This window comes from Aptenodytes patagonicus, chromosome 7 (assembly GCF_965638725.1).
Source record: "Aptenodytes patagonicus chromosome 7, bAptPat1.pri.cur, whole genome shotgun sequence".
Taxonomy (NCBI): Eukaryota; Metazoa; Chordata; class Aves; order Sphenisciformes; family Spheniscidae; genus Aptenodytes; species Aptenodytes patagonicus.
In genome coordinates, this window is record NC_134955.1 from 410,610 (window position 1) to 420,696 (window position 10,087).

The 10,087-nt window shown below is 60.7% G+C and overlaps 1 protein-coding gene and 1 long non-coding RNA gene across 5 annotated transcripts; one reads left to right on the plus strand and one right to left on the minus strand.

The window, feature by feature from the left end:
• Window positions 1-223: 223 nt before the first annotated feature.
• SIGIRR (single Ig and TIR domain containing) lies at window positions 224-5,826 on the minus strand. Of its 3 annotated transcripts, none has more exons than XM_076343319.1 (10): window positions 5,637-5,826; window positions 3,446-3,583; window positions 2,959-3,145; window positions 2,734-2,864; window positions 2,398-2,538; window positions 2,127-2,270; window positions 1,947-2,049; window positions 1,717-1,867; window positions 995-1,169; window positions 224-837 (listed from the first exon to the last, which is right to left on the minus strand). In XM_076343319.1, exons 2-10 carry the CDS (start codon window positions 3,450-3,452, stop codon window positions 635-637), a joined length of 1,242 nt encoding a protein of 413 aa, XP_076199434.1. In that variant the 5' UTR covers window positions 3,453-3,583; window positions 5,637-5,826; the 3' UTR covers window positions 224-634. The 3 variants fall into 3 exon arrangements, with proteins under 3 accessions (XP_076199434.1, XP_076199433.1, XP_076199435.1); XM_076343318.1 differs by having other exon boundaries at window positions 989-1,169; XM_076343320.1 differs by lacking the exons at window positions 3,446-3,583; window positions 5,637-5,826 and having other exon boundaries at window positions 989-1,169; window positions 2,940-3,077.
• A 185-nt stretch (window positions 5,827-6,011) lies between these two features.
• Window positions 6,012-9,244, plus strand: LOC143163001 (uncharacterized). Of its 2 annotated transcripts, none has more exons than XR_012995826.1 (2): window positions 6,012-6,327; window positions 8,308-9,244. It is a non-coding gene; the product is annotated as an uncharacterized LOC143163001 (long non-coding RNA). The 2 variants fall into 2 exon arrangements; XR_012995827.1 differs by lacking the exon at window positions 6,012-6,327 and adding an exon at window positions 7,401-7,654.
• Window positions 9,245-10,087: the final 843 nt, after the last annotated feature.

A 10,087-nucleotide genomic window follows, 5' to 3' on the forward strand; every position in this document is an offset into this window, starting at 1 on the left:
GCATGCGGGAGGGGAGGAGAGCACCCCACGGGACGCCGGCGTGTGGGAGAGCTCACCCTTGCGATGCCACCCCACTCACCACGTCTGGTCGTTGCTCCGAGTCAGCATGGCGGGGGATGCTGGCACGGGGACGGGACACAGCACAGTGCTGCCTGCCCCACTGCCCATGGTGGGGACAGACCCGCCGGTGGCACCTGCGTCCCCGCAGATGGACGAGACCCACTCGGAGCAGCAGCATTTTATTGCCATGGGGGTTTCTGTGGGAGAGAGGGTGCTGCAGCCGCTCCCGTCTGGCATTTCCCAGCCCCTGGGCCACTGGGACCGGGGCACGTTGCTTCTCAGAGAGCATCACCCATCCCAACGCTTGTCCATCACGCGGGAAAAATGTCCCTGCCACCCACGGCGAGGGAGGGGGGCCCAGCACCCAAGGGTGCCCAGGCACTATGGGCAGGGGTGTCCCCTGGTGATGGTTTTCCACCACAGAGCGTGCTGCCAAAAGGAGCCAGCTCCTGTCTTTCCCACCGAGACCTTGGCTTTGGTCCCATCGTAAAGCCCGGGCTCCTCTGGCCGTGATCTGGGTTCGTGCGGCCCCGCAGGGAAGTGGGACGTTGCCTTTGCCAGCCTGCGGCCCCACTCAGATGTCATCTTCCGTCACCAGGCAGTAGAAGTCCGTGCGGGCGCCGTAGTTGCGCAATCCCAGGTCCGAGATGTCGAGCTCGGGTCTCTGGCTGTCCTGCCGCTGTGTGTCCTCCGTCGCGCCGGCAGCTGAAGCCATGGGAGAGCTGAGGCCGCCGATGCGGGGAGGCGGGGAGCTTCTGAAAACGCACCCTCGGAGGCCTGGAAGGAGCGGGGAGATGGGTGTTAGGCTGTGGGGAAGGGGCTAAACCCAGCCCGCCTACCACGGGAGGGCAAAGCAAAACCCAAAGGTGACCTCTAGTGCACATCTGTCCCCCCCAGGAGAAGAAGCTGTCCCCCAGGGGACAAGGACCTGTACCGAGGTCCCCATCTGGGTGGAGGTCTCCACCGCTGTCCAGGTAGCTGCTGTGCAGGATCAGCATGGGGTCATTGTCCTCCTGCAGCTGGGTCTGCGGGTCCCCCATGGTCCCCTGGAAGGATACCTTGCGGGGCAGGGCCAGGCACAGCTCCTTCCAGAAGTCCGATGATGGGGTCTGTGTGGTGCAGGGAGGAGATGAGCTGTGTTGGGACCACCATGAAGCCAAGCCCGGCCCTGCACGGGGCTGGGGAAGGCTTTGTGGGGCTCGGCTCACTCTTCCCAGTGCTGGGAGCTCAGCCAAGGCGAGGCTGTGCTCCCAGCATGGCAGCGTGCCCGCATTCCAGTGGAGAAACCGGCCCAACCTGCTGAAATGCTCCCGAGAGCTCCAGGTCCCAGCCTGGCCCTGAAATGGCCACAGCAGCCACGGACCAAAGCTTCGCTCTGAAAGCTGAGGCTTCACGCTGGCGCCTCGGCTTGGGGAGACCCCGGCGTGGCATGGGGCTCCTGATTGCACAAGTTTGGGGAGCAAGCACCCAGATCTGGGGCTGTTGCTGTTGTTTTTTTTAAAACTGCCTCTAAAAGATGAGTGCCCAAACCTGCTTTTTAGGAGCACAGAAGCACAGGGAGCAGCCCTGGAGCATCACGGGGAGGCTGACACAAAACAGGGTGCTTGGGGATAGAAATGGGGGTGCTGGTGGGACGGGCTCCTGCTCAGTTCTCACCATGGAGCCAGCTCGCCACACCAGCAAGGTCACCGTGCTCCGGTGCTGCTTCAGCAGGCTGATGGCAGGGTGGGTGATCTCCCGGTACTGGCTCTCGAAGACAATGAAGATGGGTTTCTTGGAAAGCTCCAGCAGCCTCCAAAGCCCTTCCCTGTGAGACAGGCGCGTGGCAGGAGGGCAAAGGACCCACCGGCTCCTCTCCCTTGGGAGCAGGCAGGAGCCGCTCCTACCTGAAGCTGCTGTTGCACCACTCTTGCTCCAGGTACGCGACGGAGAGGACCACAATGAGGCGCCGGCATCGGCTCACGTTCATGATCAGGTCGGCCGACGGCTCTGCAGACAGAGGGATTTCAAGCCCCCAGGTGCTGGTGTCGCCCCTCTGCCCGACCCCATGTGGGTCCGGTGCCTACCTGAGTTGGGCAGGATGGTTTGCTCGTCCAGGAAGAGCTTGTAGCCGTAGCGGTTTTCCAGCTGCGGCTTCACGATGAAGTGGACAAACTTTCGGTCATCCGGGGCAGTGGCGTGGGAGACGTAGGCGTCATACAGCTTCCCGTCTGGGGAGAGCCATGGGGAAAGGGGGGTTGTAACGCCGGGGAGGGCTCTGCTCATCGGCAAGCCCCTGGCCCGGGAAAGGCTTTTCCCAAGGGGGCACCACCTCTGTGCCCTTCTCCAGCAGCTCACCGTTGATCTCCAGCTCGCCGTAGTGGTTCCGGTACCAGAGGAGCACACTTAGGCGGCATCGGACATAGAGCCCGGCCAGAAGCACCAGGAGTGCCAGGACCAGGAGGGCTGCCAGCACCGCAGGCATGTGCCCTGCCGCCTCTGCAAGGACAGGGAAGGGCACGGTGAGCGTGGCTGGTGGCCCCTGGCCCAGGTTTTCTGGGTTTGGTGTAGGTTTGCACCGCGATACGCTGCCCTAAGAGAGGCAGCGCTGATCCCCATGGGGCTGCCATTCCTGCCCTATGCAAGTGGGTCCTCCTTGGAGGTGTCCCTTCTCTGTCCCTGGCATGTCCCTACCCACTCGCCGCAGGGTGAAGGTGGCCGTGGCGTTGCTGACCCAGCAGGCAAACACCCCAAAGTCGGCATCATGCGTGAGGTTGAGCTGCAGGATGCTGGCGAGGAGCCACTCTGAGGCATTTTGGGCAAACCTGGGGTAGATAAGGCCACCATGGGTATGACATGCGGCAACCCACCCCGACAGACAGACAGACAGATGGACATACCCCAGGGCAGGCTCCTTACCAGGCGGTGTCCTGGCTGCTCTTGCTGCCCAGCCACTGCCCATCTTTGGTCCAGACGGGGACGGGCTCGCAGCGCTCGGCGGCCACCCAGCGCACGGTGCAGTTCAGTGCTACCTGGCTCCCCAGCGCCAGCTCCAGTGTCTCGTTGGCAGCTGGGACGAGGATTTCGGGGGGCACGCTGCAACGGTCTGGGGACACAGCAGGAAGAGGGTTTCAGATAGGAAAGCTGATCCAGCTCCCGGCTGGGCCGGCAACTGTCATAGCCATCCCGGCTTCCCTGGAAAAACAAGCTCTGCCGCGGGGGTCTGGCAGAGAGTGGTAGCTTGATGCTGTTTTGCAACAGGCTGAGCTGGTTTTCGGGGCTGGGACAGACCCTCGCCTGCCCTACAAGGCAAAGCCGGAGCAGCAAGCTGGACCCCCTGCCATGCCTGCGAGCAAGGGGTCCTTCCCAGATAAAAACAGGTGAAAGTTTCGATTTTGCAGCCTACCTGCCATGGTGTGCTCAGGCGATGTGCGGGGGAGCTGCCAGCACCACCAGCGGGCCACCCGTGACGGTGGGGCCCCTGTGGCACGGCGTCTTCCGGGAGGGCAAAGTCCACCTGCCACCGCCACAGGGCGGGCTGGGCCTGGAATAGATCCGAAACGGCTCCCTGAGTGCTGGCTGCTCCAGGACGGGCAGGCACAGGGAGCGTCCCAGCGGTCCCCATCGCTCCCCACAGCGATTTGGGTCTGGGGGGTGGCGGGTGTCACTCTGGGGTAAAGCCAAAGCCATGTCCCGGCCACGGCTTGGTGGCCAGTGTGTCGCCTGCCCTCCCCACGCAGCACCGACTCGCAGCCTGGCTTTCCTGACCGTGAGTTTACAGGCGGGAGGTGATTAATGACCAACTCGGGGCTGCAAGATGTTAAAAATGTGGCTTCGGCTCAAACCAGAGGCCAGTGAGGGGAAACGAGCCATGGTTGTAGCTCAACCACGGGGTGTGCAACACTTCCCCATGAAACCACGGCGAGCTGCCCCCGCGGCTGCGTTTTGGGGGGGCTCTGCGGGACCACCTCCATGCTACCAACACCTCATCTTGGCTGCAGTGCTGCTTCCAGTCTGATGTGCCCACTGAAATTGCTAATTAAACAGCGGGGCGGTTTATTTATAGAAACACGGGCTTCCTATCTCGTGAGCTCTCATAGCGTTAGGCTAAGCAAAGTGGGTGCAGCGCTCCCCTCGCGTTAGGAAGCTCGGCACGTTGCTATCCTGTGGCCGTGCCTGGGGAGAGGCATAGCCGCACGACGTGCCATGCACGCGGGGAGTGCGAGGATGGTGCGGGGGGACTGGCCCCCGGCTGGCATTGTGCAATCGGTGGCAGTGCCGCTGCAATAGCCCTGCGGGAAGAGGGGGCCCATGGAGGACACCCCATGTCCCGCCGATAAATCACAGCGGTGCAAAGGGGCACTGGGAGAGAACGGCGAAGCAGAGCCCGGTGGCAGGGTCGGGCTCCCCCGTCCCCAAACACCTGCAGAGCCCCCGATGCGGGCGGTGTGTCCGCTGGGACCGATGTGGGAATAACAAGGACGTCACATTGCTGGTGTTTCTGCACGGCAACGTGACCGTAAACACATCCAGCATAACTGCTGGGGCCAGGAGGGATAAAAATCTCTCTCAGCTGCCTCTTTGCCCCAGAGCTTCATCACGCTCGGTTGCACGCTGATTTTGGGTAACAGCAGGGCTGCTGAGGCTGGGCTTATCCCTGGGGAAACTGTGTCTCTCTGCTGCTGGTGTGAAACGGGAAGGGGGGAGGTCTGCAGCACTGCTCTGCCGTGAACAGCGATGGAGGCACATTGCTTCCCTTTGGCACAGCAGCCCTGGCGCCAGGCATGGGGTGAAACTGTGGGTCAAGGTACGTGGGGGACACTTATAACATGTTCAGCCTGAGCAGCTGGAAAGCGATTTATACCCAAAGTATTAACTGGGTTTCTCCGTGGCCAGGGACAGAAAGGCAAGAGATGGAGATGAGCCAGCCCACCCGGCTTTTGCACAGGGAAGGGGATGGGGGATGCTACACCAGGGTGGCGTGGGGCTTTCTCTGTCTGATGGGGATGCTCTGGCTCTGCTTGGTCCTGCCCAGATGGGTCGCTCGTAAATCATTTCACTCTGATGGTTGGAAATAAGGAAGCCCCAACAAGATGCAGACTGGCTGGAGAACTCAGAGAGGCCCTAAACGCCTCCCCAGCCCCATGGAGAGGCGCAGCCAGCCAGGGCCCCTTTGCTCTGGGGCATGAAATGGCGACGGATGCCCAAAGGGCAGCTGGGTGTCAGGGCTGCTGCCTGCGAGGGAGGGAGGAGCACAGGTTAACGGGCAGCAGCACGCTCCCATTTCCTACGTCTTGGGGTTGGGGACACCCCGGTTTTGCAGCGCTCCAAGCACGGCAGAGGACCGTGCGGACGCAGTTCGGTGGTAGGCGATGGTTGGGCTGCAGCATTCCCCCCGGAGCACGGCCACGGGGAAAGCAAGGTGGGCAGGGAGGCACCGTGGCGGGGGAGCTGCAGGTCTGCGTACGCCGGGGGAGCAAGCGGAGCCAGAGAGCCAGAGGAGAGCAGCAGGGCTTGCAGGGAGAGGGCAAAACCCTGCTGACCCTGGCCGAGACGGCATCGACGCGGAAAGGGAAGCGGAGGAGAGCTGCGTTTACCTTGGGAGCTTTCCCCGGTGCCCCGTCCACAGGCTTCCTGTCAGTCGCCTCCCTCGTGCGCCGCTCGAGCCGACTGGACCTGCCAGATCAGTGCTTGTTTTTTCTCCTTTTTTTTTTTTAAACAATTTAATTATTTTCCCCCCTCCCCGGTTCAGCTCCTGCCCTTCGCCGGGCTCTCCCACCGCCCCAATCGCCAGGCGCCAGGCCTGCAGGAGGGGTTGGTTGTCCCTCCTTCCCGCTGCTCCACCTCCGTCTCCACCTGAACCTGTGGGGGAAAAAAAAATAAATAACTCTGGCTTTAGGGGAGGGGAAAAGAAAAACACAAAGAGGAAAAAAAGGAGGGGGAAGGCAACCCACCCAGCCTGCTGGCCCAGCACCCCCGGGGAGCCGGGCGCATGCAGGTTGCACAAGGCTCCCGGGGCTGAGGAGGAACCCCCCTGGCTCTCCATGGCTGGAAAAGCCCATGGAGACGTCGGAGCAAGATGAAACCCGCACCCAGCACCTGCTGCCACCGGTAATACCGGCTCCCTGGGCCACGGTAGCAGCCGGGGGCTTGCACTGGAGTGTGCCCGGGGGGTTTGGGGGTGTCTGTTCAATGCAACACCATGGGGAGAGCCTGGGGCAGAGCCTGCATTTTGGGGCCACGATTTGCTGAGCACCGGCAAACTCGATACTCTCAGGCTTCATTAAGGTGAGTTACTGATGGAGGGAGGTGGGGGGAGGCCGGGCAGCCGGCAGCTGTGCCTGTGTGTGTCTTGGGGTCTCCCGTCCGTTTCCTTCTCCTCCGTGATTTTAAAAGCCGCTTTGCAAGTTGAAACCGGTACTGCGGGGTGGCTCCTCTGGCTGGCGCTGGCCGCGGGGAACCGGGCCCAGCCGTGGCCGCTCGCGAACAGCCAGTGATCACTTGTAATAATTACCGAGGAGGTGATTAGAGCCCTAGCACGCCCCAGGCACGGTCTGCATTCATAGCGGCGGCAACGCCTGGCGCTGCAACCAGCCTCGGCCAGCGTAAGAGAAACGCCGACCTGACCCGCAACGCAAAAACATTGGCCAGCACGTGCTTTGGGGCCAAAAAGTGAAGAAAAGAGGCTATTTTCCTCCTGCGAGGCCCCAGCTCAAGCAGGATTAGAGGCTCGGGGATGGTGTCGGGGCCCTGGCACCTTTGCCAGGCTCGTCAGCGGCGGCTTTCACACCTCCCCACTGAGGCTGGGGTGGGTGAACAGGCCAGGAAGGGCTCCTTCAGCCTTCCACAGTCCCCGACTTGGGAAAAAAATGGTTCTAACTCCCCCTTTGCAAAAAAAAAAAAAAAAAAAAAAGGAATAACGCCCGCCCAGGCGCGGGGGTTGAACACAGCCACGTGCCGCTGGGACAGGGCGAGACAGTGGCCAAGGCCCCCCCCACCCTGAACACTTCGCCTTCGCCTTCTCCTCCTCGCTGCCCTGCCCGCCGTGTTTTCGCTTCTAATTATTCATTTATTTTTATTTCCTTTCAGCGAAGCCCTCTCGCAGCCCGGTTGAAGAGCCCGGGCCGGGGCTCCCGGTGTGCTCCCGCCCGCCCCCTCGGGCCGGCGCCCAGCTGTTTCCATGGCAACTGCCCGCCGCCGGGCCGGAAGCGGGGGGGTGCCCGCGCGCGGTGCACGCCGGGTATTGTAGTCCCGCCGCCGCCGGGCTCCCCCCCGCGGCTGCGCCCGCGGCACTACCGCTCCCAGCATGCCCCGCGCGGCGCGAAGATGGCGGCGCTCCCCTCAGCGAGCCGCCGTTCTCTGCTGCCGGCGGCGAGGCGGGGCCGGGGCCGGGCTCCTGGGCCGCCGCACCGCCCGCGCCGGGGAGCTGCCGGGCTTCACCCCGGGCGTGGAAACGCGGGGCGCCGGGGGCTGAATAACGCCGGGTCAGCGCGGCGTCGGGGCCTCTCCCACCCCCTGAGGGAAAAGCTTGGGGGCGAGGGAGACAAGCGCTGGCGAAGTGCGCTTGGGCTCGTGTACAGCTGGTGTTCGTCTCGTTAGGGCCCCTTGTCCCTGGGTGAGGTGTATATATGTATTTTTTTATGGGTATACAAACACACACAGAGGTGCAGGTCGCGGGTAGGTCTGTGGGCCTGTTCACGTGGAGAAACATCCTCCGCTCCGAATCCTTATTGGTTATTATGTAAAACACTGGTGCTGTTGACCTGTTGGGGGGGGGGAAGGGGTAGAGGGAACCGCGTTGGAGCGCTGGTGCTCTGGGAATGGCCCCTTGGTCCTGTGCCCTCCAGCGAGGCAGCTGTGTCCATGTTCAGGGTAGCAGCCATTTAAGCAGCTCTTTCGGGGAGGGCTTCTCTGCCGTCCACGATACCGCCGTCACTTTGATGCACGGGCTGCGAAAGCCAGCGTAAACCAGTTGGCTTTGTGGGATGATAAAGGATCCCAAGGAACAGGCCCAGGTCCTGGGGATGGCAAGGGCGTGAGGAGGCTTGGTAGCAAATTGGGAGCTGATAAAACCTTTCTTGTCCATCAGAGTTATTCCTGTGGGTAGCAGGAAGGAGTGGAGGCGGTCTTGGTTGCAGCGGCAAAAGGACAAAACAAGCTGTAGGGCTGAGATCACGGCTCATTCCAGTTCCCTGCTAGATAGTGGCTTTCCAGATTCTTGGGAGTGAAGTTTTGAGGCTGAGTTAACCCCGGTGCCTTTCTCTGCAGTACTGACGCAGGCACGTCACCTGCAGAAGAGTCACCTGCTGTCTGCGACTGGCTTCAGCCGCGGGGCACAGCCCCTACGGACCCACCACCTCCTGGAAGTGCCTGTGGTGGGACCCTCGGGGGACTCTGACAGCGTTACGGCTTCAGCAGCGAAACAGCTGTGACCCTGCCCTGTGCGTCGACAGAGCTGTGTCCTGCCAGGGGGGCAGTGGCTGGGGTCAACGTGTCTGGGGAAGGAGGCGGCTCTCCCCTGGCTCTGCATCTGAATCCCCTGTCAAAATCCTCTTGAGCTGAGGCCGTCGCCTTCGGACCCTGCGCCACGCCGGGGCTTGTGGCCCCGTCCTGCCTGCTGCTGCACCCCAGCCCGAGGTGAGCGCACGCTGCTGCGGCACGAATGGCTCCCTGCAAACCAGCAGGTGAATGAAAATTACTGTGTAGTGTGAGCTTGCTAATAGCCAATTCTTGAAACATTTAACAGCTTGAAGCTAATGAAATTTAAGCTACTTAGAGCTGCCAGGTGACTGTGTTCCAAGGCCATCGATACAATATGAAACCAGGGTTCGCTTCCAAGTTCCAGAAACTAGAATATTGCTGGAGGATGAGGTGCCACCTAGTAACAGACCTTTAATCACAATCCCTGCTCCACTCCGAGGAGGCACAGCGGGCGCTGGCTTTTTGCTCTTAAATCGGGGCTGAGGACTCTCCAGGTGCGTGGCTGCTCTGACCTTTCAAGCGAGCTGAAAGCGATGTGGGCTCTTGCGACACGTGCAGCGTTCGCGGCGCTTTATACAGCAAGAACTGATTTCATCACAGGAAGGAGCATCGCTGCCCAGGCTTCTTACAGCGGCATGGCTCTAGCCACAGCAGGGGCTTGGGCCAGTCTGACTTTTAATTACAGAACAAGACAAATCAGCCCTAATGAAATAGTTGTTCCTGACCTGTGGTGCTCGTGTTTGCTTATCTGCGTCTTTCTGAGTTAGCGGGGTGGCTGTCACAGCTGTTACATGTGCACACACACACACGTTCACGCTGTGGCACCCTTGTAGGTCCCACGTTTCATTCAGTTTATCCCCACAATTCACCTCCAGCACAGGGAGGCACCTATTGCCATTTTATAGAGGGGATGAAAGGGTGGAGCTTGAGGTTAAACTTACAAACCGGTTAAAAGTTTCCAGTTCTTAGAAAGAAAAAATATTCTTAACGCTTTGAAACGCGCTAGTGGATTTGCCCTGGAGTTTACAAGGAGCATAAAAAAGCTGGAAACTGAGCTGCGGTCACCTGTCCCGTGCTACTGCCTTCCTCATTAACTGAAATTAGGAAAAATTAAGAGAAAAGCTTTTTGCCCATACATTTGCAAACCCAGCTCGGCGAGGCTGCATGGGCCTGACGTAACATGTGTGGGGAGTCTCACGGGGCATCAAAGGGCTGTTTCGATGCCGAGTGAAGAGTCGAGTGAAGTGTTTGAGGGCACGAGTCGAGTGAAGTGTTTGAGGGCACGTTATCATTCCTGGGCAGCAATGAACAAAGACTTTGTTCCTTAAGCACAGATAACTCTGCCTCAAGTCAGTAAACGAATCGCTAAAGGTAGACCCGGCAGAGAGCAAAGCTAAGAGGCCGGGAATGCGCACGTATTAGAAAAGTCGCAGTGCTGGCTGCGACACCGGTCCAGCCGTGGGATGTAACCCCTGCTCTCTGCTGCAGGCAAAACCCCCCCTTCTGTCTGCAGTTGCAGGGAGAAGGGGGTGGCCCCAGCCAGCACTGGAGGGCTGTAAGGGAAGAG